A 26,094-nucleotide genomic window follows, 5' to 3' on the forward strand; every position below is an offset into this window, starting at 1 on the left:
TGATACAACTAAATTTAAAATGTTCTTAAATTTAAAAAAATTATGAATTACAGGACTAGGCTTTTCAGATCAATCTGTTACTGCCGAAAGCAATAAATGCTGAATGAGTTATTTAAAAATAAATTCACCTTAAAAAAACAGACCCTCCATAACCAGGAAATGGAAGAAACTTTAATTATGACTCACAATTCAGAAGCAATAATGAAAGAGGCTTATAAATTTGACCATATAAAAATTTGTATGGTCTAAAGAATTATTATAAAGCTATAGTGATTAAGATGGAATGGTAACAGTATAAGCACAGACAAAGACCAATGTAATCAAACAGAGCTGAGAAATAGAAGCATACATATATAAACATTTGACCATGACAAAAGTGACAATGAGGGAGAGTCAAGTCTTTCCAATAAATGATTTTGAGTCCAACTGGTATCAATATGGGAAGAAATCTAAATGTAAAAGGAAAAACAGTAACTTTTAAGAAAAGAATTGTAAGACAACATGTCCATGACCTTGGAGGTAGGAAACGAGCTCTTGATCAAGACAGAAAGAGCATTAACCCTAAAGAAAAGTAAAGATAAACTGAACCACATGGAAATTAAGAACTTTCACTAATAATAAGACACCATTAAGAATGGAAAAAGGCAAAGCAGACTGACGAAAAGGTAGTTGAAAAGGCTTGAATCCAAAATATATATAGGAATTATAAAAATCTATAAGGAAAAAACTGACAACCTAATAGGAAATGGTCTCGAAACTTAAATAGAAACTTTCCAAAGAGGATATACTAATAATAAAGAGAAGAAAAGTCTAATAAACAAATGAAAAAGGTTTTTAACCTCATCAGAGAAAAATAAAACTGCAAAATCGACACAGCGAGTGTTGGCAAGCATCTCATAAATTGCTGGCAGAAGTTCACAACTGGTTTTATCATCGACCAAGTAGAAGGACTTGCTTTAACGATATGAAATCATTGTATTTGTCAATATAGCGCGTAATCAGACAAGTAGGGACAAACAATGAAAAGAGACAGAGATATCAAATATACTTGATATGACACAGAGTAGAAACGGATGAACTTTTCAGTAAGTGGTACAGGAACAATTGGTATTCATACATACAAAAAATGAAATTGGTGTTACATAAGAATTAATTTCAGATGGATTACAAATCTAAATGTAAAAGAGAAAATTATAAAGTTTTGAAAATATACAAAAATATATCTTCATGACCTTGGGGTAGGAGAGAATTTAAGAACTGAAAATGCATTAAGCATCAAGGAAAAAACATACATTCACTACAGTAACACTGTAAACATCTGTTCACCAAAACACACTATCAAAAAGTGAGAAGACCAGCCATACAGAGTAGAAGACAACTGTAACATACATAATGATAAAGAACTAGTGTCCTGAATATATCAAAACTATAAGTGCCACTTTTTCTCATTGAAACCTCTCTTTCAATGAGGAAAAAGGTAAACAATCCCATTTTAAAATGGACAAAAAATTTCAACAGTATTTCACAAAGAAGAAATTCAAATTACAAAAAAAAATATATATAAAGTACTTAATCTTATTAGTAATCAGAGAAAATACAAATTAGAAACATGAGACACCACTACACAGCACTGAGATTTGGCAAAATGGAAAGACTGAGAAACCTAAGCTTTGGTGAGATCTGTAGCAACAGGAAGTCACACACTTCTGGAGGAGTGGAAGTTGGTATAATTACTTTGGACCATAGTTTGACACTATCTCAATGTGAAGTGTACAGATCTTATGATCTCAGTTACACATCCAAGTGTAATGTATACTTATGTATCATGATACATGTCCATGGTAGTACTGTTCAAAACTGCTCCAAAGCGTAAAGAACCCAAATGGCCATCAAGGATAAAGTATATAGGTAGTGCTCGACTTACGACCACGATTGGTTCCGACAGACCGGTTGTAACACGATTTGGTCATAAATTGAGTAAGCTATATGCACGCGGATATGGTAGTGCTGCTGGAAGCTGGTCCGCACTGTCTTACACCCAGGTGGGCAACGTTTGCGCTGCCAGACGCGGAACAGTCGTGGCTAGCGATTGTGGTCGTAAAGTCAAATGGTCGTAAATTGCATAGGTCGTAAGTCGATCAATACCTGTATTAACTACAGTATATATGTATGTGTACATTTTTAGACTGGAATATTATGACACTGAAAACAAACAAACTATATCTGTATTCAACTCCATGGATGAATCTACATATACATAGAAAAACAAAACAAAAAAAACCTTTACATATTATTTTATGTGTGTGTATGTGTGTGTGTATTTTTTTAGCTTAAAAACAGCCTAAGCTAAGCTATATTGTTTAAGGATAAATGTATAGACAGCAAAAGTGTAGAGAAAAGCAAAGGAAATTATAACTTTAAATCTAACAGGCAGCAGTAGTACTTACTACTGAAGAGGGATCAGCAATATTCTATCTTTGGTTCAGGTGATGGATACATGGGTGCTCACATTATCATTATTTACTTGTACTTCAAAATGCTTTCAAATATATTTCATAATAAAACAGTCAAATTATTAGAAAATATCTAAAATTCACAAAATGGTATAATGTTCATCTGCATACCCACCACAAAACTTAAGAAAAACAACGTAAAAATACAGCTGAAGGTCCATCTCTCCATTGCTCCCCTTCGTTATCCTGAACTGGATAAAGTCAAAGTTTTCAGATAGCATTCAAGGTTGTATTTCACTAATACACCCTCGCAATGCTAATAAAAGTATCTAAAAAGTGCTGAGTTTATTGATGACATAGTGACTATGGGCTTGTTTTTCTACTGTACCTAATTATTTAACTCAATTACTGGACTTTGGATTTTGGTTAGTTAGCCACAGCAGGTGGAGGTGGGGGGATCTGCCAATCATAACTGTAACATAAAACAATGCTTACCTACATGTGTTTGCGCAGCAAAATGTAGTACTATATCTATTTTCTCTGTTTCAAAAAGCTGTTTCACAAAGTGAGAATCACATATGTCACCCTACATGAAAAAGCAAACAAAAAAGGGCTAGGTTTCATTGGGCACGCTCATGCATAACCATTTTTACTATAATATCCCCCTACTTCCCACCGACCTGTATAATAGAGAGTGTCTTCAAAATTCCACTAAGAGCTCAAACAAGGATAGCAATGATGTATCTCTCCAGCATCTTAGGATATTAGATATTTAATTCAAACTATTTTTCCAAATAATATTTTAATGAGCACCAACAACTACTAACTGCCATGCTAGTGTTGTCCATAACATTTTTGCCAACCCAAGGCCACTATACTAATAAAAAACTATTTTAGCATTTTAAAAAAAAACCTTTGTGATAATCATTATTAAAATATATCTTAGGTTGGGCTCAGTGGCTCAAGCCTATAATCCCAGCACTTTGAGAGGCTGAGGAGGGTGGATCACTTGAGGCCCGGAGTTCGAGACCAGCCTGGCTAACATGGTGAAACTCCGTCTCTACCAAAAATATAAAAATTAGCTGGATGTGGTAGCAGGCGCCTGTAATCCCACCTACTCAGAAGGCTAAGGCAGGAGAATTGCTTGAACCTGGGAGGTGGAGGTCGCAGAGAGCCGAGATCATGCCACTGCACTCTAGCCTGGGTGACTGAGCGAGACTCTGTCTCAAAAAAATAGTGTAACAACTGGAATGATATTTCGAAAACACATTTTACCACAGTTAAGTAAAATTATGATACTTCTGATGTTTATATGTACATTTAATCTTCTAAAAATATGTATTCTCAACAATTCTTCAGCAGCTAAAGAAAATACCATCATACAGAATAGAATTATGAAACGGTTGTTATATTCTTTAAGTTTGTACTTAAAAAGATAGTTTATAGAATAACTTTTAAAAATCATATATCATAAGATAAATACTCTCATTTGACAATAACATTTCCCTTCACAAATTAATGAACTGGTCATATGGTTTATACTTTGAACTTGTCTAAAAGTGGTAAGAGTCAGACTTCCAGAGTCAATCAACCTTCATAGGGAAAGACTAGGGAGGAACTAAAACACAAACCACATAAATCAACTTTGCTACTAGTAGATCTGCCAAGGTACCAAAAATCACATGTAGCTTTTTATGTGTTGTCAATCAAAAACGGTATCCTCTAGAGCACATGGTACTTTTGGAAATTAACTACCTCATCTTTTAAAAGGTCTTTAATTAGTGTGCCTTTCAAGCCCATTTTACACAAGTTTGTACGTAAAAAGATATTATAACTCCTGCATGACTGAAGAGGCACAGTACAATTTTAAGAAAATGTTCATACCTGTATAAATTTGTAGTTCTGTTTGTTAGAAATGATTTCAAGATTCTTCAAGCTTGCACAGTAATCCAGCTTGAAAGAAGAGAGCACAGCAGGGGCAACACAAAAAGTGATATTAGCTTTTCCGATAAAATACCAATTTATTTTAAAGACTATAGATGTTAATGGTTATAACACAAGAATATACGTCCTCTTAAAGTGTCTTTGCTCTCTATTTTTACATATTTTAAGTTTCTGACATCTTAAAAGTAAAAAACAAGTAATTCTGTTACCTTTTCAAAGCACCAAAAAACAAAACAAAACAAAAACCTTTTCATAATCTCTACTTTAAAAAATGTTCCTGGCCTGGTGCAATGGCTTAATCCCAGCACTACAGCAGGCTGACGTGGGTGGATCACAAGGTCAAGAGATACAGACCATCCTGGCCAACATGGTAAAACCCCGTCTCTACTAAAAATATAAAAATTAGCTGGGTGTGGTGACACATGCCTGTAGTCCCCGCTACTCAGGAGGCTGAGGCAGGAGAATCTCTTGAACCCAGGAGGCAGAGGTTGCAGTGAGCCAAGATCACGCCACTGCACTCCAGCCTGGCGACTCCATCTCAAAAAAAAGTTTCTGCCAAATTTGCCTGTAGCCACTGGTGGCTGGAAAAGTTTTCTATTTCTTATAGAAAAGGAATTAGTGATTGAAGATAATTAGGCCTGTGTTATACATATTATAATTCATTATACCTATTCCTCAAAGTGTTGGTATATTGGTGATACAGAAAAAAATTCCTGTCCATTATAGCAAGTCAGGCAAAATTTCATTAAGAGTTAAGGGTTATTCTTATGATGGATGTCCCAATTACTCTGATTTGATCATTACACATCGTATACATGTATCAAAACATCCCCGTGTACTCCAAAATATGTACAACTAAGATACGTCAATTAAAAAATTTAAAAAATCCAATTAAGGCCTATAATTACCAAATTGCCTTATAAATTTTTCTTATAGTTTTTTTTTTAATGAAAATCCAAAAAGTCCATTTGCAAAGTTGCAACTGAAAAAACAAAACAAAACAAAAATTTTATTTTGTGGACCATCATAAGAAATGAAAGTTTCAAAAGATTTTACATAAGATTAAACACAGCATGAGCACATTATTACACAGAGCCTCTAAATTGCTAAAATGACTAAATACAAAATTAAAATATGATCATGACAGAATTCTATTACTTTTAAAAAAACATAAATTGACATGTAATTTCAGTGCATGAAGCTCATTTTTTTTTTCCTTTTTAAGCTTTGGAAAGAAGCATGAAGCTCATTTTTATAAACTTACCTTGTCTAGATTTATGATCATGTAATTTGGATAATCTTCCACTAAAGAGACAACCATATGTGATGCGCTATTTAAAGAAAAGCATACGTTGTTAGTGAAAAACGTCAACTTCCCTAAACTCTTGAATATTTTCCTAAGCTGTTGAATATTAGGAAAATACTCACAGATAACTTTAATTTTTTCTGAGATAACAGAAAACAATACAACTACACTAAATATACACACATGCATACTTTTTACCAAACTTCTCAACAGTATAAACAAAAGTTTTACATTCCATTTAGACTATGCAGAAGAGAGAATGTACTGGTTCTGGGTATAGGGAAAAAAGTCAGTTTAACCAAATGATGCACTATCCATGCATGTACAAGTGTGGAGTAAAAAGGATGATAAACGGGAGCTAGTCAGCACAACTGTACATGCCTCTGCCTTTTCAGGAACTGCAGATATAAATATGTAAAAATTAAATTAATATGAGCATAGTGGGTTGTCCATATTTACAGTAACTTCTGCAACTGCTGTTTCTTGGTATAAGATTTTGGTAATGTAAACTAGAATCCTCAAAAGGGTTCTAGACTGAAGCCAGGATTCCCAGGTTAATAACAGCCAAAACCATCCTGAGTTGAATATCCAGAGTGGGTCTCTGGTTTCAGAGGACCCTGAAGGGGAATCAGGCATATCTCAGTGAAATGATCCACCAGACTTACCAGATATACTTAAAAAGTTGGGCTCCCAGGAAAGGGCAGCCCTTGACCAAATTATGAACTTGGAGTTTGTATTCGGCATTCCTTTCACAGCACTTTCTAAGTCGCACCCTTCCTGGACCCACAGTCTCACACGAGTATCACCCTTTCATGCCCATAGTTCTTTTTTTTTGAAACGGTGTCTCACTGTGTAGTCAAGGCTGGAGTGCAGTGGCGCGATCTCGGATCTTGGCTAACTGCAAACTCCGCCTCCCAGGTTCAAGTGATTCTTCTGCCTCAGCCCCTGGAGTAGCTGGGACTACAGGTGCACGCCACCACGCCCAGCTAATTTTTGTACTTTTAGTAGAGATGGGTTTCACCATATCGGCCAGGCCGGTCTCAAACTCTTGATCTCGAACTCCTGACCTCGTGATCTGCCTGCCTCGGCCTCCCAAAGCGCTGGGATTACAGGCATCAGCCAACGCACCCGGCCCCTCTTTCTCATTAAGTGAAACTTGCAGTCTGATGTCCTCTAACAAGTGACTTGTATTAGAAAGGGTGAGTTACTGTGCCAAAGGCAATAAACAAGATTCCTCACATTCCCTCTTCTTCCACTAAACACTGAGTTCCTTGAGGGGAGGGTGGGAGAGTTTCTTACATTCATCCATTCAACGATTACTAAAGACTTATACAGAATGGGCCAGCATTCTTCCAAGTGCTGAGTGAACAGTAGTCTCTGTCCTTATCGAGTCTGCATTTTAGAGTGAGGACACAAGCAATAAACAAGCAAACACAAATCAGCAATATAATGTCAGGTAGAGGTAAGTGTGCCAGTTGGGAGAAGGGCTATTTTAGATATGGTGGTCAGGTAAGAGCTCACTGAGGAGGTGATATCTGAATAAAAACCAGAATTGAGTGGTGCAAACAGCCTAAGCAAAGGGGAGGCAAGTGCAAAGGCTTCAAGACAGGAGGAGGAACTAGCCTGGTGTGTTCCAAGATCTGTAAGAGGGGAAGCGTGGCAGGTACAGAGAAGCAGATCAGGTTGCAAAAGTAGGGCTTGGGCACTTGAGTTTTCTAATCCTGCTCACTAACACGATCTGATTGACTTAAGAAACACTGACTTGTACGTGAGCAACGGTCTTTAAAGGAACATGAGTGGACGCAGTTATGGCCAACCAGGAGGCCACAGCAGCAGCCTAGGCGAAAAATGACAGTAAACATGGGCTAGGGTGGTCCTTAGGAAAGTGGTGAGAAGTCGTCGCCGTGAGAGAGGACTTGCTGATCGAACGCGGGGCTGAGGAAGAAAAATATTGTCAACAGTGGATCTGCGACGTTTGCTATTACATGGATGTCCTATTATAATCCTCAAATCGTTTTGGGGGTGCCTGTACGTACAGGGCTTGTGCATCGTGGGGTGGGGGTGCTTTAGGCTGCGGGTGGGAAGCAGTCGGTGACCAGCTTAGGGTAACTTGCAGGCACTCAAAGAGTGACGTGGTGAGCACCTCGGGCCACACTCTTGCTTTGGAACAGGCGTTTTAAAGAAGTCACAGTTTCAAAGGAACCACGTCTTCGCAGGCCAGGGAGAGAAAAGCTACGATGGTCCAAGTAGTGCATTAGGACCCCTCCCCAGGTCAGAATAAGGACCCCTCAAAGCTGGACCCAAATTGCCCAGGGCAAGCAGAGCCGCGGGAAAAGGTAGGGGTTTCTGGGGAGCCACTGCTTAGCTAGCGGCGCTACTACCTACATGAAACCAGCACCGCCGGTCACCAGGACCCGCTTCGCAAAGCCGCCGGGAGGACCCCAGGGTTCCGCCCAACCCGCCGCCGACATCTCCCAGCTCGGCAATGCCTAGTTCCGTAAAGTGTATTGTCTGAAAAGCGCCGCGAAGTTCCGCCACGACTTTTTGCGACACAGCTCGCTCGCTGGACACGTTAACAGAGCTGCCAGCGGCAGCTTCCGGAGATTGCGCGGCGGCCGATTTATCCCCGCCCACTAGTGGGCTGGGCGGGCCCGCGCTCACCGCCGCGTAGGCGCAGCTCCTTTCCGCCCTCGCCTGGTCAACTCGATGCGATTGAGGTCGCCGGGACGGTGGGGGTATGGAACGTTTTTCCCGCAGGTGTCACCACTGTGGGTCAGAATTATGAATGAGTACCTTCTTTCATTCTTGTAATACAGCCATCTCTAGAGGTTACGTATCAGTTGAGCTGAGAACGGGGAGTTGTTGCAGATGGAGATGGGAGGTTGCAATTGCAAAATGATTTTTTTTAAGGGAGACAGGGAGAGGGTCTCGCTCTGTTACCCAGGCTGGAGTTCAATGGCGCGATCACGGCTCACTGTGGCAGGATCGACCAATGGGGCTCGAGCAATCCTCCCACCTCAACCTCCTCAGTAGCTAGGAATACAGTCCTGCGCCACCACGCCCACCTAATTTTGGGTAGGGTCGTGTTTCGCCATGTTGCCCAGGCTGGTCTTGAATTCCCAGGGCTCTAGCCAACCTCCCTCCTCAGCCTCCCAAGGTGCTGGGATTACAGGCGTGAGCCACAGTGCCTGGTCTGCAACATGATCTTTTGCTGTTGTTAATATTATTACATGCCGGGCGAGATGTCTCACGCCTGTAATCACAGCAATTTGGGAGGCCGAGACGGTTGGATCACCAGAGGTCAGGAGTTTGCAACTACCCTGGCCAACATGGTGAAACCTCGTCTCTACTAAAAATAGAAAAATTAGCTGGGCATGGTGGCACGTGTTGTAATCCCAGCTACCGGGGAGGCTGAGGCGAGAAAATCACTTGAACCCTGAAGGCAGAGGTTGCACTCCAGCCTGGGCAACAAGAGGGAAACTCTGTCTCAAAAAAATATACGTATGTATTATTACAGACAGTGCGCAGGCTGCTTTCAATCATGATAAAGATATTCCCCAAATCCTACCCTGGTATCTTATCCTATTCTCCACTTCGCCTATTCTCCTGTTTGGTAACTCCAACCCAATCCCGGAGACCTGAGTGACCCTTCCCCAAATGTCTGCCTATTTTTGTTGTTGTTGTTGTTGTTATTTTGAGACAGAGTCTCACACTGTAGCCAAGCGCCAGGCTGGAGTGCAGTGGCTCGATCTCGGCTCACTGCAACCTCCGCCTCCCGGGTTCAAGCAATTCTCCTGCCTCAGCCTCCCGAGTAGCTAGGACGACTGGCGCATGCCGCCATGCCCAGCTAATTTTTGTATTTTTTAATAGAGACAGGGTTTCACCTTGTTGGCCAGGATGGTCTCCATCTCTTGACCTCGTGATCCGCCCGGCTTGGCCTCCCAAAAGTGCTGGGATTACAGTCGTGAGCCACCGCACCCAGCGTCTGCCTAGTTTTTATCCTTACTTCAGTTTTAAGCTTGAATATCATCCTATTGACCACCACAATTAAAATAGGGAGCTCTACCCAACCCTGCTGAATCATCTTTCCCTTCTCTCTCTTTTTTCCTAGCACTCAACATTTACATTGATGTAACTGCCCTCTGTTTAGTGTTCCATGGGGTCAGGGGTTTTGTTTTGTTTTCTGCTGTAATCCCAAGTCCTTAGAGACTTGGCACAGAATAAATGACCATTAAATATCGTCGAATAGGTGAATAAATATCTTTTTCCCCCCAATATAATGTTTGGCAAAGCTGATAATGAATGGAAACATCCAGTACAGGTGTATATGTGAAAGTATCATGTCACAACCTTTTTACAGGGCAAAGTGGTGATATATATGAAAATTTCAAATGTCCTTATTCTATGACCCCCCTAAATTCCATCATGTATAATATAGATAATTGTTCATAGCTGTATTGCTTGCAATAATGGAACACTGAAAATCATCTAAATGTGTTTTATAGCCTTTAAAAAGAATATACCAACATGGAATTAAAACCAAAATTGTAAGGTCTTTTAGGCTGACTGACAGTGCCATGGACTGCATGGTAACCTCTGTGACCTGCATGTATACCTCCAGATGAGTTCCTGGAAATAGAAAGTCTGAAGTAACTGAAAAACCACAAAAAGGGAAGAATTAGGCCCTGTGGCTGTTGGGAACCAGCTCAAGCCTGTGCCTGGGTGCCCCATGTCCCGGTGATGCTGAGGGAGTGAGAAAAAGAAATAAAGACAAAGACACAAGAGCAGTTCACATGGTTCCAGGGGTCCAACGCACACTCTCGAGGGGTGACCTGCATGGGCACTGAGCTCTGGGCTCCACATGCTGTTTTCAGGTGTATACACTTGTTAATTCAGGGGTGAGGGAGCAGGGAGGGATAATCACGGGAGCACTTGAAACCAAGGTGGGCAAGATAGCCAAGTGAGAGGCGTGGTCTGCAGTATTCAGTAGCAGACGTGATTCTTATGCAAACCTAGAACACTGAGTTTCTACCTCTGGTTGCTACCAAGGTGCATTTGCATCAGAAGCTTAGTGGATAAGGTGCCACCAGGTTTGACCACACCCAATGCATCTATGGGCTTTTATCTCCAGAGCATTGTGGACACAGAGCAATCAAGATTATTCCATATTCTGAGAACCTAGGCAGAGCCTGTGGCATTCTGGTAATCTCTGACCTGCAAGGCTTTTTCCCCTTGCAAGCTCCCATCTGCAAAGACCCTCCTGGATCTTATGAGCAGAGGTCGCCTGCCTTCTCAGAGATGTTGCATAAGCCCTCTTTACGAGACCCTCATGCAGACTCTATGTTGAGTAGGCATTCGTGGGACCAAAGCAATATTTCCTGCTCTGCAACCACCCCTCAATATTCCATGGTTTTACAACGCTCTCAGATGGTCTTTACCTTAGGCCTCCTATTGCCACTTGATTTCTATTTTACTACACCAATGTTTGATATATTTAACCGATATTATTTAACTAGAAGTAACATAGGTATGCCCTGGCCATCCTGACCCACAAGGGCAACTAATTAACTTGAGACATTCTTCTATTGTTCCTTATTCCCACCTCAATTGATAAGGCAATTGGACTTTGTAACCAACTTTGGTCAACCTTGTGACTCCAGATCCTAAGACCCCCTCCCAGCTTGCAAAAACTGCCCTAAACTGTAACTTCTGTAACTTTCCACTGCCTACCCCAAACCTATAAAACCAACTCCTGTCCCACCTCCTGCCGCTGACTCTCTTTTTAGACTCAGCCAGCCCGCACCTGGGTGAATAAACAGCCATGTTGCTTACACAAAGCCTGTTTGGGGGAAGTCCCTTCATTCAGAGCATGGTTTTATCAAAAATATCTTGCAGGCAGTATGTACAGTTTTTTTTCTGACCAGATTCCCCTCAACCATCCTTTATGATCTCCCCAAGTTGACCCAGGCAGGCCACAGAATGGAATCGGGCTGACTCTAGGCCAACTGAAGCCTCTTCGTGGGATTTAGAATTTGACTAAGGTATTAGTATAGTCTGGTTTCTCTACATGAATTCTGAGGTCCTACAAAGCTGGAACTTTTTGGTGGTCATGTTCTTTCAAAGTAATGGAGGAGCCCAAAAGCCTGTCCTCACAGTGAGAAAACCAGTTGATCGAGAAGAAAGAAAAGACAGGAGAGGCCTACCAGTATTCAAGGTCTGTGTTATGATTTTTTTCAGAAGCAATTTTATTCCTGTCCTTGGTTTACAAATGCCACATATATTTGTAAAGGGTTATTTGAAAGGATTCACCCTAAACTCTTAAAAGAAGTTACCTTTGGGGATGGGATATAGGCAGGGAAAGGAGGATATGGGGACTTTTTTACTTTATACACTTTTTTTTGGTTTGTTTTTTAAGATGGAGTCTCTCTTTGTGGCCTAGACTGGAGCGCAGTGGCACAATCTTGGATCACTGCAACCTCTGCCTCCCAGATTCAAGCTATTCTTCCACCTCAACCTCCAAGTAGCTGGGATTACAAGCGTGTGCTACTACATTTGCCTAGTTTTTAGATTTTTAGTAGAGATGGGGTTTTGTTTGCCATGTTGGCCGGGCTGGTCTTGAACTCCTGACCTTAGGTGATCTGTCTGCCTTGGCTTCTCAAAGTGCTGAGATCACAAGCGTAAGCCACCAAGCCCAGCCCACTTTATATACTTTTGACTGTAAGTTTTTTTCTGAGTCACATGAATTACTTTTATAATAAAGAACCATTGCAGTTTTTTATCCAATTAATACTTCCAGCATATTCCTGGTCAGTCAGAAATACTGAAGATACTGGGTATATGGTAGGAGTGGTCCCTCAAGATTTTTTTTTTCTAAATAATGAGGTCTGTTGTGAGAACTTGCTTATATGTTATAGAAGCCTGTTGTTGAATGAAAATAATTTGCATACATGTATTCCTGAAATAATTTTGAGCTCCTACTTTTGTGACTGGTGGAGGGTCTTGACTGCAAATTGCTCAGGTTCTTGGCGTTTTGAACAAAGAATTAGACAAAACACACAAAAACGCAAGCAAAAAATGAAGCAGGGATTTATTGAAAATGAAAGTCCATGGCCAGGGGCTGTGGCTCACACCTGTAATCCCAGCACTTTGGGAGGCCTAGGTGGGTGGATTTCCTGAGGTCAGGAGTTCAAGATGAGCCTGATCAACACTGTGAAACCCCATCTCTACTAAAAAAAATACAAAAATTAGCTAGGTGTGGTGGTGCACACCTGTAACCCCAGCTACTCAGGAGGCTGAGGCAGGAGAATCACTTCAACTTGGGAGGTGGAGGCTGCAGTGAGCTAAGATTGTGCCAGAGCACTCCAGCCTGGGTGACAGAGCAAGACTCTGTCTCAAAAAAAAAAAAAAAAAAAAGAAGAAGAAGAAAAGGAAAGTACACCCCTCAGTATGGGTCCAGAGCAGTGCTGAAGGGCCCAGATACAGAATCTTCTTGGGTCCAAACACCCCTGAGAGGTTTCTCATTGGCCACTTGGCACGCACCTCATGTAAATGAGGTGGTGGACCCAGTCGGTCTGATTGGTTACCCAAAGCAACTAATCAGAGGCTGAAGTGGAATTACAAAGGTCACACTCCTTTGCAAACATCTGATTGGTTGCAAAAAGCAATGTTACACAGTTACAAAGTTGCACTTCTATGCAAACAAAGACTCAGCTGGCAATCAGTCTGATTGGTTGGGAACAACCAATTTCTTATCTGCCTCCAGAAAAAGGTGGGGATTTGCAAAGGGGTAGCCTCTGGTCCTTTTGTTACTTAGGCGTGAAAAGGCCTTTTGTTCCCTGCCCCCAGGCCCTATACTCCTTCCTCACTTTCATTAAGACAGGTATAGTCAGCGGGAGCTGACAGTATAGGCAGAGATTTCAGACGCATGAGTGGATACTTACAGTGCATGAGTGCTCTGGTAGGGAAGTAAGAGATTCTGGTTCCAGAATTGGAGAGTTTGACATCTGGGGGTTTGAGAAAGATTCTTAAACTGCCTTGGGAAGGAGGCTTCTTAAAATGCCTTGGGAAGGAGGAGTAAAGGAGGAAAAGGAAGGTGAGGAGGTCCAGTGGGGAAACAAGCAGAAGCATTCCCGTCAGAGGGATCAGGAAGTGATATAGGCCTAGAAGGGGGAGCTTGGGAGTGTTCCTGAACAGATGGCGCTAAGGATGGAGATGAGAAGAAATTGACATTTGAGAGGCTGGAGAGCCATATTCTAGAGTTTGGGTTGTGTGCTAAAGGCGGTTGAGAATCCTTCAAGGCAAGTGCTGCAAATTGTTTCCTACTGTAGAGATGGACTGTAGCTAATTAGAGAGAATGAAGACTGGAGGGCGGTCTTTGCCATAGGCCAAGAAAGTGTTGGCCTGAGTAGGACTGCGGCTGCTGCTTCCCATCCTCACCAGAAGAGGGGCTAATCCAGACTCGTAATTGAATTGATTGAATGGAGGGGGAGGGCGCTACAATTGCCAGCGGTCTGGGCGGGCATGGATAATGTAATTTGAAAAGCCAGAGAACCTAGGAGGGAACAATCGGTTGGAGATGCCAAGAGAAGTCATGCGTTAAACTGTGGACATGCAGAGCTAAGTGTCTTTGAGACATTAAATCGGACACGTCCTGTAGGTTATACAGGCACCGAGGGAGAAAAGCTGCTTACGAACACGGTTTTTTCTTTGCAGGTGTTTTCCTCTCTCGACCAGAAACGGTCCTGTCCTGGCGTTTCTGAAGTTTCTTCCGAATCCCACATGCCCCTCGAAGGCCCCGCGGACTCGCGCCAGCGGGCCGCCGCATGCGCAGTAGCACGACGTGCTCGGCGATGAGGAGGGGGATGAGTTTTCCGTAACCTGAAGCTACATCCTCCTGATTCCTTATTAAAGAAAAAGGCGGGAACTAGTCAAAACCCGCGGAGTGATGGGACGCTCGGAGCTGCTCGTCCCGCCCGTTTCGGCCTCTCATTGGTGAATGTCCGCGGCTCATGTCAGAGGAGCCCGCCTGATTGGCTCTCAGGCTCTAGGGGTGCAGCCCTCCAGCGCCGACCCCGCCTCCTCCAGCTGCCGACGTGGGGCGGGCAGCAGCCGGCGTTTGGGAGCCGCCGCCTCTGTGCGGAGCGGGAGGCGGGCATGGGGGGGCTGCGGCTGCTGGCAGTGGCCCTCACGTGCTGCTGGTGGCCACAGGGCAGCCAGGGTAAGACCCTGCGGGGCAGCTTCAGCAGCACCGTGGCCCAAGACGCCCAGGGCCAGCGCATCGGCCACTTCGAGTTCCACGGTAGGTCTGGGGGCGGGGAGAGGGATGAAGGCACCCTGGCCCTTCCCGCCGGCGGGGTCCGCCGGCCGCCCCTCCCCGGCTCCTCCCCGCCACGTTGGGCGAGGTCTGCGACTTCCCCAGCCTCACCTGGACCTCCAGCGTCGCCGCGGCTGCTGGGAATGGTGGGATGCGTTCCTTGCCAATCCCGCTGATGCAGCTTCCCAGCCCGAGGCAGCTCAGCGACCTCTCGCCACTAGTGATCGTGGTCAGCACGTAGAAGCCGGTTTCCATTTCTCCAGCCCTCTCCTTGCAAATGAATGTGCAAATGAGTGGTCGGCCTCATCTTTCCAGATCCTTCCCCCAAAGAAGCACGTTTGCTCCCTCCTGTCTCGGCCACACTGTGTACACTGACGTACTATAGATGCGGGAGAATTAAAGCCTAGGAACTTAAATTTCCTTTTTTTATTTTTATTTTTTGAAGACCAATTTGCTGAGACCTACGTGCAGCAGAGTGGTTTTGGAAACCAAGTAAAACACCTGATAATGTAGTTGTCATATTGAACAGTTTGGTTACATGGCCAGTAGTGCAGTAGATTTACTATAGGCGGTGAGGCCTAGAATTAAGTTGATGAAAATGCATTTAAGTAGCGTCCTGGAAGCTCCCTAATTTATATTCTGTGTGGCTCTTCTGAAATCAGAGCTGCATTTGATTCTTACCTTTTGGTCTCCCTAAAAAATCAGCAATTATTCCTTCAATAAATGAATTTGCAATTCATTCTAATTTTTGGTCTCATTTGCACCCTCACTACTACTCTAAATTTGACTAGTACTGTATTTCAATAATTATTTGCCTTGATGACATTAGGATCTTTGGTTTGTACAGTCTTTAGCATTAAAAGATGCAGCGATGAACATCAGAATATTGGCCTAGAAAATATTCCTAGGAGAAGCCAATAGAAACTAGGAGCTACTTTGGTGAGAAAAGGAATTTAAAGTATTGGGAAATTACAGAATTGATGTAATAAAGGGAGGGGGTCCTGATTTTTTTGTTGTTAAGTTTTTAAGATAGCTGAGAAAAGGAGTTTCAGCAACCCAGTTTTTCAAAATCCAATATAGAATATGTTTTGGGTGAATGAAGAAGAAACACTAGAAGCAGTTTTATTATTTTTGGTCACATTTTGAGTTTCCCAATCAATGGACTGTAATCTTACTTTGGGTATTGACAGCCACTATATTAAATGGCACAATATGGACAATGTTGGAAAATCTGGGATGTATAGAAGACATGGGTCATTACTTAGGAACAGCACAGAGACTTGGATGACCTCATAGTTCATGATGATCATCTGATAAACATGGAGGAGGAACATTTACTAAATTGAGATTTCTCAAGACAGATTGGGGATAAGGTGTTTCAAGTACATTCATTCTTTTTCATATGTATAAAATAATATATGTATATTTAGTTATTACCAATTTTCATGAATTCCAATTCAGTAAATACTGAAATAATGAACTGTAACTCAGAATGCAATTTACAGTGTTAATTGGGCCTCAGAGTCACTTTTAAGACTTCGTAATATGTAATCACTTTATGTAAGAGACTTACACATTCTTTGATATATATACTGTATATTTAAATGTATTTAAAATATTTAATCAATGTAATTACAGTAACAAAAACATAGAAAACAAATTGTCCAGGAGAACAGAAGATCTTAAAATGAAAAATGGCCTCCTGTCTTACCTCTCTCACCCAGTCCCTTTCTCTAGAGACAATAGCTTACTGCCATTTTTGTTCTGGGCCTTAAATGTAATTGGTGTGTGCAACCAGGTTCATTCTGTATTCATCTTACAACATGTGTTCTGAAAGTTCTCTTTTTAAAAAAAAAAAAAAAAATGGAAGAAGTTGGGTTCGGTGGGTGGCTCAGGCCTGTAATCCCAGCACTTTGGGAGGTCAAGGTGGGTGGACCGCGAGGTCAGGAGATTGAGACCATCTGGCTAACACAGTGAAACCTCATCTCTACTAAAAACAAAAAATTAGCTGGGCGTGGTGCCTACTGCCGATAATCCCAGTTACTCAGGAGGGTGAGGCAGGAGGATTGCTTGAACGAGGGAGGCAGAGGTTGCAGTGAGCCAAGATCGTGCCACTGCACTTCAGCCTGGGCAACGGAGCGAGATCCGTCTCAAATAAAATAAAATTAAAAGGCCATCCTGGTGAAACCTTGTCTTTCCTAAAAATGCAAAAATTAGCTAGGTGTGATGGCTCATGCCTGTAATGCTAGTTACTCTTACTTGGGAGGCTGTTGCAGGAGAACCTCTTGAACCTGGTAGGTGGAGGTTGCAGTGAGCCCAGATTGCGCTGCTGCATACTGGCGTGAGTGACAGAGTAACACTCTGTCAAAAAAAATTTTTTTTGGCTCTGTCACCCAGGCTGGAGTGCAGTGGTGTGATTGAAGCTTAGTGCAGCCTCAGACTTCCAGGCTTAAGCCATCCTCCCATCTCAGCCTCCCAAGTAGCTGAGACTACAGGTTCAGCCACCAACACTAAGCCCAGCTAATTTTTTTTTTCCAGTAGCAACAGGATCTCGCTTTGTTTCCCAGGCTGGTCTCAAACTCTTGGGCTCAAGGGATCTTCCCACCATGGCCTCCTAAAGCTCTGGGATTATGGGCGTGGCCACTGAGCCCTGACCCTGAAAGTTCTTTTGTAAAACTCAGAGATACCAAATTTTATTTTAGGTATAATATGTCTACCCTAGAACACATACATTTAAACTTTCCTGCTATTAGCTATGTTTATTTTTTATATTAAGAGTATAATTAAATATCAACACCTATGTTATATTAAAAAACAGAAACTTTGGTGGGGCATTTCTATAGGTTATGAATAAAATGTAAAACGTGTGAAGTGGTTGTTAAGTGTAGCAAAACTTTTAATACAGTGAATTGTTTGAATACCCCAGATATTGCTGTTTATTGAGTGAAATATTATCACTTAGCTGAATTACAAGGAAATACCACACATTAATTTGAATAATCTCTTGCATATGAATGTGGTGTTTATTCTGATGGGATTTACCTAGTTAAGCAAGATTTAAGAAGAATTGTGCTTCTTAAATTTCCATTTTGGTAAGTAGAGGTGTTGAGCTGTCCTCGTGTCTCAAGTTTCATGTTAAGACCGAGCTAGTTGATAATTTTTGTTTTAATGTCAAGGTGACCATGCTCTTCTGTGTGTCAGAATCAACAACATAGCAGTAGCTGTTGGAAAAGAAGCTAAACTCTACCTGTTCCAAGCTCAGGAATGGCTAAAGCTACAGGAAAGCAGTCATGGTTATAGCTGTAGTGAAAAATTATCCAAAGCTCAGTTGACAAGTGAGTATGTCCTTTTTCCTTTGATCATTAGATATAGTTTTTTTCCTCCTAATGTTGAAATATTATACATTATGTACATACCAAGATGTTTCATGATAGCATACATCCCACTGTGATGACACTTTGTCTACTACATTTTAAGCTGAGTTTCAAGGATGCCTTTTCCCTCTGTATCATTCATCATTTTCTGAAAAAAAAAGTTCCAGGTAATTTACAGAGGAATCCTTCATTCAGACTCTTTACAGTTTGCATAATTTGTGCCAATATGGAAGATAGACTCAGTGGCAGCATGAAATGAATGGTAACATTTGTTGAATGCTAATTATCTACCAGCACTGAGCTAAATGCTAAACATGTATTATCTTAGTTAATTGGATAATTTAGCTTGAGTGATGCTGTTTCACAACATGTCATTCGAACATGAGACTTAGTCATATGGTGATAGAATATGTCACTTTGAGAATATGTCACTTTGATGCCCAGGTGTAGTCACCCACATAATCCCAGCACTTTGGGAGGCCAAGGTGGGCAGATCACCTGAGGTTGGGAGTTTGAGACCAGCCTGGCCAACATGGTGAAACCCTGTGTCTAATAAAAATACAAAAAAAAAAAAAAAAAAAAAAAAAAATGGGATAGTGGCGACCACCTATAATACCAGCTATTCAAGAGGCTGAGGCATGAGAATCTCTTGAACCTGGGAGGCAGGGGTTGAGAGGAGCTGACATCCCCCCCCCGCCCCCCAGCCTAAACGACAGAGTGAGATTTTGTCTCAAAAAAAAAAAAAAAAAAAGTCCCTTTGAGATATACCAGTACCACATCATTTGTACATTTCTCAGTTTGCCTCTAGAGAGGCTGTACTTTTTAAATCTTAATCTAGGGGCTTAAATCCGCGATCCCATTCATTCTCATCAACACTGTTCCATGCATTAGGGTGTTAGCCATCCAGAGGAAGTGAAAATTTTTTAAAATACGGAAACGAAGGACATGTGCCATTTTTTCCATTTTGCATCTTGCAAGTTAATTAGTTGTAGGAGACATTAGGAATTTGAAGCATCCGTGAGGAAAAATGGGAATTATTCCTCTTCCCCTCTTTCCCCTCATTATTCAGGGACTCATCCATATATGGAACATGGTAGTCTCATCTTTTAGCCTAGTCTAGTGAAACATTCATTTCTAAACATCCATTCTTTATCTTAGCAGCTGTCTGATTCCCTTGTAAGGCAACTAGCTGGAACAGTGATAAGAGCAGAGGTCCCCACTCCTTGCCACCCATTGTGGGGATCTTTAATACAGATTTGTGAGATGACATTGTGAGAAGATAGTATCCTGAAAGATGAATGATTGGATTCAGATATCAAAGAGACAATTGCATAAAATTACTTCCACCCTGAATTCAAAACTTACCTGGGAAATGTATGCAGATTCTCATTCTCAGTTATCTCTTCCTTTCTCTGCCAATTTGCTCATCTAAGTGTTCCACATAAAATTTGCTAATCTAAGTGTTCTGCATATATGTATAAGGTCATGTCCTTCCGTTCCCAATTCCTCTAGTGTCTAACCTGAACTCACCACCTTCCCCATCCAGACCTGGTCCTCTTCCGGTGTTCCCTGTTTTAAGAGCTGGCACCACCATCCATCTAGTAAACAGTTGAGAAACAAGGGGTCTTCTAATACTCCCCTCTTTGACCTTTCTACCTCCCCCATCCATCAGTGTCTTGAGGATTTACTTCTGAATATCTCTTGAATTCATCTACTTGTCTTCCTCTCTACCCCCACTGTGTTTTTCCAAGTTGCCATAATCTCTTGCCTTTACTATCAACAGTCTCCTGCATGGCAATCCTATAGCCATGCTGGTCCCCCTTCTGTAACTAGATCTTTCTAAAGAGCAGATCTGGTTATGTTACATTCACTTTCTCACCACACCCTTAAAATAAATGGTTTCCCACTGCTCTTAGGACAAAGATAGGCTTCCTTAACCTGATCAAGCAAAGCTGTCGTAGACTGGCTGCTGCTTACCCCTCCATTTCATCTCAGGGCATTGCCCCACTCACCACTGCATTTTATTTCAGTGCCATCCTGAGCCTTGGCATAGGCTTTTGTCTTCAGCCTCCCCTCTGGCTCCTCACTTGATTAAGTTAACACCTAAGTTTTTATAGCCTCTTGCTTTCCTGCACAGTCCTTACTGTAGTTATCACTTCACATTTTATTTATTTGTTATAAAATCAGTCAATGAGAGCAGTAGGGCTCTTTGGGTGTGTTCATTCACTGAGCACTTCCATTGTTTCATGAACTATGGTAGGCACTGTTGATATAACCGTGACCAAAATGCTGACACTCTCAGTCCTTAAGACTGGTGGAGGTGACCAGAATGAAGGGGATCAATGTGAATAAATGTAAAATTGCAATTTTGATAAGTACTATGAATGCAAATTATATGGCACTATGAGAATGAGAATTTATGATACCTTGGTGAATAGTTAAGTTTTTACTAAGTATTTGTGGAATGAATAGTCATAGACCTTGATGCTTAAGGGCTTTTTGTTTGGTAGGTTGTTTGCTTTTTGTGTTTGGCGTCTCAAAGACTGTTTCTGTTTCCAATAAAAACTAAGCAGTTTAAAGCTTTGAGCTATAGGAATATTGATTTGTTCTCTTATGTAGTATTATATATACTTAAAAACATCATTTTTGTGTCAGTCATATTCCTGTATTCCCAGAACTTCTGTATACAGGGAGACAGTAAGGTGCAATGGGAAGACCATAAAACTGAGAATCATGCTAATGATTTATAACAATAATGTGTTATCTTTGAACCTCATTTTACTTATCTGTACAACAAGCAAGTTAGACTAGGTTTCCCTAAGGTTCATGATAGTTCCATAATACTGCCATTCTTATTCTAACTCTTAAGGATGGAGTTACTTATGTGTAGGACTACAACTTAACAAAACCTTCTGCTATTGTTTCTTTTTCTATTTTCTCTTTCTTTTCTATGTTCTGTTGAGTGCGGAGGTATTTTTTAAAATTGTGGAATGAAAGATATCAGGAAACAGGAATTTGGGAGTAGTGAAGGTTTTTTTGTCAAATTTTGGGGCCTAAAATAAATTTAGTACTGATTTCTATATATATTCTATATATTTCACCAGTTTTTTTTTTCCAATAACAAAATCCAAATCTTAAGTCTCTGACTTTTATATATTAGTTGTCACATTTATAATATGTTTTCTGGAAGCTTAGATACATTTAAACAAAAGGCATATCTTTAAATTCATGACAATGTAATAGTAACACATATTTAAGAATAATTCCTTATAGCAAGTGCTTTTCCTAGTTGTTAATAAGACTTAATAGCCTTTCACCTATTTGGTAGCTCGGTGACTATGTCCAGCTCCTACGTAAAACCCTGCTGCTGCTGTGTCCTATGAAAAGACCAGCAGATTTTAAAAATCTCACTGGTGAATGTTGCTTGACTCTCCCAAATTAATGTTTGAGAAATTATTTTTCAGTCATCTCTTTGTTCTGTCATAAAAATCTGACTTAAAAAATACTAAAAACTATTTTGTAGATTTTTAAAGCAAGCCAACAAGGCATTTAAAAGCACTGAAAATGATGAGTTTATGTATTTCTATCTAAAATCTAAAATGGAGATTCAGAGGAATTTTCTATCAGATTACAGGAGCTAAATATAATATTGTATATAAAACATTTCAGTGTTCTTTTTACATGTTATGCATATGATTCCTTTTGTAGTTTGGTATATTTTTAAAATCATTTAAAGGTGTTAGTATTTTAGTGTGTGTTTTGGTTAGCAGTATTCATTTCCTTTTATAATATGATTGGACAATTAGCTATTCAACACCATTCTCTGCAGTTCAAGTTTTGTTAATATTTGAGGTACTAATTACACCAGCATAGAATATGCATGCTGTGCTGTAGTCTTTTGTCTCGGAAACAATGAACACACAGTTTTGTCAAGAGGCTTGTTTCCCAGGCTTGCTGAAAAGAGAGCAAGACAAAAACTAAAGGCTGGTATCACTTTATGAAGCACACTTTTATTTCTGTTTGAAGTAAATCCACATAATTTAAAATGAAACATCAAAAGTATATTGGTAGAAGTGTGGTTTTTTATATTATTTTATCTAAGAGAAAAAGTACAAATGATAAAAACAGTGACACAGCAGAGCCTTTATATAATGATGTCTGGATTATATAATTGCAAATTGCACATTTAAACAGTCTTTTTTCTGAATCATTTATTGAGCATATATTAAATTCTTATTAAAAGACTTCAAATATTTAACAGAAACTAGAGTCTTTGCTACATTTTTCCAGAAGCTGTGTGGTTAAAAAAAAAAGTAGTTTAAATGTCAGCTAACTTACAGTAGACAAAAAAGCAATGCTATGGTTGTATTAATCAGATCCTCCTGTCCAGTTTAACTACCAATGAAGGAAATTCCCATTTGTACTGTCCAAGTCCTCACAATTCAATCCTACCTACATGTGTATCTCATTCATAAAGACAATCTATAAATAACATTTTCCCAACTTTCTACTAGGAAAACTTCCCAACATACAGAGGAGTTGAAATTATAGTACAATCAGCATCTGATATCCTCTGGTTAGACTGAATAATTATTAATATTTTGTTAAATTTGCTTTATGTTTATATGTATGTGATTTTTGTTTTAATTGAACCATATGAAAATAAGTAGCAGGTATCACGAACAGTTTGCCCCTCCATGCCTAAGCATACATCTTCTAAGAGTAAGGACATTCATCTGTTTAACTGTCATACCCTAAGAAAATGAATAATTTTATAATGTCCTCTGAAGTCTATTCCATACATAAATTTCTGGTTACCTCAAGAAATGTCTTTTATTTATTTTAAAATTTTTTTCTACAATTGAGAAAAAGATTAAGACTAATTTGTCCTTAAATATTGACATGTTATGGGGGCAACCTGGAGTTGCGGATTAGAGCCGTCATAATACTGTTTTAAAAATACTTTGTTTAGAATCATGCTTTTTACCTAACATTCCATATACTTTTCATTTGACCCTCACACAAATTCTGAGCTAGACAGGGCAAATATCTTTATTTTACTGTTGAAGAAACACATTTAGAGAGGTTATTTATTTGGTCATTTATTTGCTGAGTCACAAGGCCAAGACTTGCCCTTCTAACTGTACTACTCTTTGTTATACTCAAAACTTGAGACACTCCTCCTCTAGGCAGCTTTGTGTTAGTGTTGGTCAGTGCCTCTTAGGTCAGGTTATATTCAGAAACCACAATTACTTTTGCACCAACCTAATAGTTTTAGATCCAGAAGGAATCTTAGATGTCATTTTGTGTTTCTCAGAAGGGAGTGCCTTTGGCATTTTAGGGGGAATAATTCTTTCCATGAGGTTGAACACAGCCCCCCTCCAAGTATAACCAGCTAATGTGACAAAAAATTGTCCCCTCACATTTTCAAATGCCCTGGAGGGAAGGAGATTACCCTGGATTGAGAATCATTTATTAGCATAACTATATTGTTTTAAAGAAAGGAAAAGCAGAATTGACATTTAGCAACTACGCTGTGACAGATACCATGCTAGGTGACATATAACTTAGTCCTTATATCAAGTCTTTGCTGTAGGTAGTATCTTCATTTACAGATGAAGAAAGTAAGGGCCATTGTTTATGTAACTTACCCAAGGTCACATAACAGTTAAGTATTGAAGCCAGGATTCAAACATACATCTGAATGATGTCACACACCCCCACCCCTGACTATATCATACTACTTCAAAAGATTTTAGAAAATCTTTTGAAAATATTAGCCATAGTTTTTAGATATAATGATTTCCTAAGTTGAATGCCCCATTTAAAATTTAACTCAAGTAATTTTCAAAAATGTCACTGTGATTGTTGCATAGCTTTGTGAATGTTCTTAATGCCATAGACAATACTTAAAAATGGTTAAAATGGTACATTTAGAAAGAAGTACAAAAATATCAACAGATTGTTTTGATACTCTGGGTGGTAGAGTTGTATAGTTTTGTGTATAGTTTACCACAATAATTTTTTTGAATGTCATTAACCCACTTGGAAACTTTGAAAATATTGAAAATTAAAATTCAAAGTTTTGCCTGCCGAGACCAGGATGGCCCCAGGGTTCGGCACCTTCCTCAAGAATGCCTGGGCCAAGGAGCCAGTGCTGGTCATGTGCTTCGCCATTGGGAGCCTTGCTGTAATTCTGCTGCCACTTAGCCCCTACACCAAGTACTCCATCATGATCAGTGAGGCCTCGACCTACAACTAACAGTGCCTGTCACGATGATGGGAACATGCCCAGCATGCCCGGCCACCCCCAGGACCCCCAGGGCTCCAGCTTGGAGTGGCTGAAGAAACTGTGAGCACTTCCAGTGACAGGCGGCCCCTCCCATGGCTCCCAATAAAAATGTGAAAACAAAACAAAACAAAATTTCAAAGTTTCAGTGAGGCCATTCTACTCACTTGTGCTTTATAGTCTTACTTTTATAGTGATTCCTTAGCAAAAAACATCATTTTTATCTCCTTTGCAGATAAATTCTGATTTATTCCATAAATATCTGATTTTTAAGACTGATTCCAAATACTACACAAGGTCTTGGATTTCTGAGGTAGTAAAAACTAAACCAAAGATTGTCCTAACCTCAAATTGATTATATGACTCAAACAACACATTTGAGAGTTTTGTTATGATAGGTGTTGTTTTCTTTCTCTTTAAAGTGACCATGAACCAGACTGAACATAATCTGACAGTGTCCCAGATTCCATCTCCGCAAACATGGCATGTGTTTTATGCAGACAAGTATACGTGCCAAGATGACAAGGAGAACTCTCAGGTGGAAGATATCCCATTTGAAATGGTGTTACTAAACCCAGATGCTGAAGGGAATCCATTTGATCATTTTAGTGCTGGAGAATCCGGTAAGAATATGTATTTGACTATATCATAAATTTAGGAGATGATTTATGCACAAACATATTCATGTTGTATTTTTAAAATAAAGCAACCTATATGTGCAAAAGTAGAGAAGTGGTTAAATGAATCTTACAGCATTTTGATAGCCATAATATTAGTTTTTAAAAGCAGAGTATTATTTGAGTGTATTAAAACCTGCATAGAATAAAACAGAAGTACAAAAATATTAACAGATTGTTTTGATACTCTGGGTGGATAGAGTTGTATAGTTTTGTTTGTTTGTTTGCTTGTTTGTTTTGGCTCCTAGCAGGAAACAAGTTGTGTAGTTTTTAGTTTCTTCTATACATTCTAAATATTTTTGTTTTTATGATAACCTTGCATTATTTTTGTAAACAGAAAAATGGTAATAAATTGAACAATTTAAATTGATAACTCAATGATTAAATGAGATTAGAAACTGAACTACGTTGTATGGTTAACTCTTTACTAGGTTGTTTGAACAAATTTAGGGATTGCCTTCGTTGAAGCTTACAACAATTCAGGAATGATCGGAGTCTATAATACTTCCCAGAATCATTTACTCATGTAAAATATTTCATCAAAATGTTGGATGACTGTCCTTTCCTACTGAAGTAAGATTCCTAGCCCCAGCAGAAGTGAATGACTTCTTATGATCATGATAAGCATGCTATGAAGTATAACTGATTTGTAAATGAACATGTTGGAATAAGGATTTGTAGGCCATCTGTCAAAAAAAAGGGTTAAGGGTTTACCTCTTCCTGAGTTCATTGACTGTT

General features: G+C 40.2%; 2 protein-coding genes across 9 annotated transcripts in view; one reads left to right on the plus strand and one right to left on the minus strand.

Moving 5' to 3' along the window:
• The window catches only part of TGDS (TDP-glucose 4,6-dehydratase), a 29,044-nt gene extending 20,738 nt beyond the window's left edge, over positions 1-8,306 (minus strand). For 3 of the 7 annotated variants that reach the window (XR_004268876.1, XM_032277477.1, XM_032277478.1), the window contains exons 1-3: positions 5,662-6,337; positions 4,338-4,406; positions 2,949-3,039 (exon numbers count right to left, since the gene is read on the minus strand). Coding sequence is in view for 5 of the 7 variants with exons in the window: in XM_032277477.1 (XP_032133368.1) it covers positions 2,949-3,039; positions 4,338-4,406; positions 5,662-5,892 (391 nt within the window). In the remaining 2 variants the exon portion in view is untranslated. Of the gene's footprint in view, positions 1-2,948; positions 3,040-4,337; positions 4,407-5,661; positions 6,339-8,088 lie in introns of those variants that run through there. The other 4 variants (XM_032277479.1, XR_004268874.1, XM_032277476.1 and 1 more) reach the window with 4 other exon arrangements.
• A 6,105-nt stretch (positions 8,307-14,411) lies between these two features.
• GPR180 (G protein-coupled receptor 180) overlaps positions 14,412-26,094 on the plus strand; it is a 28,459-nt gene continuing 16,776 nt past the window's right edge. Inside the window, exons 1-3 of one of the 2 annotated variants that reach the window (XM_032277481.1) lie at positions 14,412-15,001; positions 18,193-18,351; positions 25,102-25,302. In XM_032277481.1, coding sequence (XP_032133372.1) covers positions 14,857-15,001; positions 18,193-18,351; positions 25,102-25,302 — 505 coding nt within the window. In that variant the 5' untranslated portion in view covers positions 14,412-14,856. The remainder of the gene's footprint in view (positions 15,002-18,192; positions 18,352-25,101; positions 25,303-26,094) is intronic. The other variant, XM_032277480.1, reaches the window with a different exon arrangement.

The sequence above is a fragment of the Sapajus apella genome, unplaced genomic scaffold, assembly GCF_009761245.1.
Source record: "Sapajus apella isolate SASKATOON/1434 unplaced genomic scaffold, GSC_monkey_1.0 scaffold9, whole genome shotgun sequence".
NCBI lineage: Eukaryota > Metazoa > Chordata > Mammalia > Primates > Cebidae > Sapajus > Sapajus apella.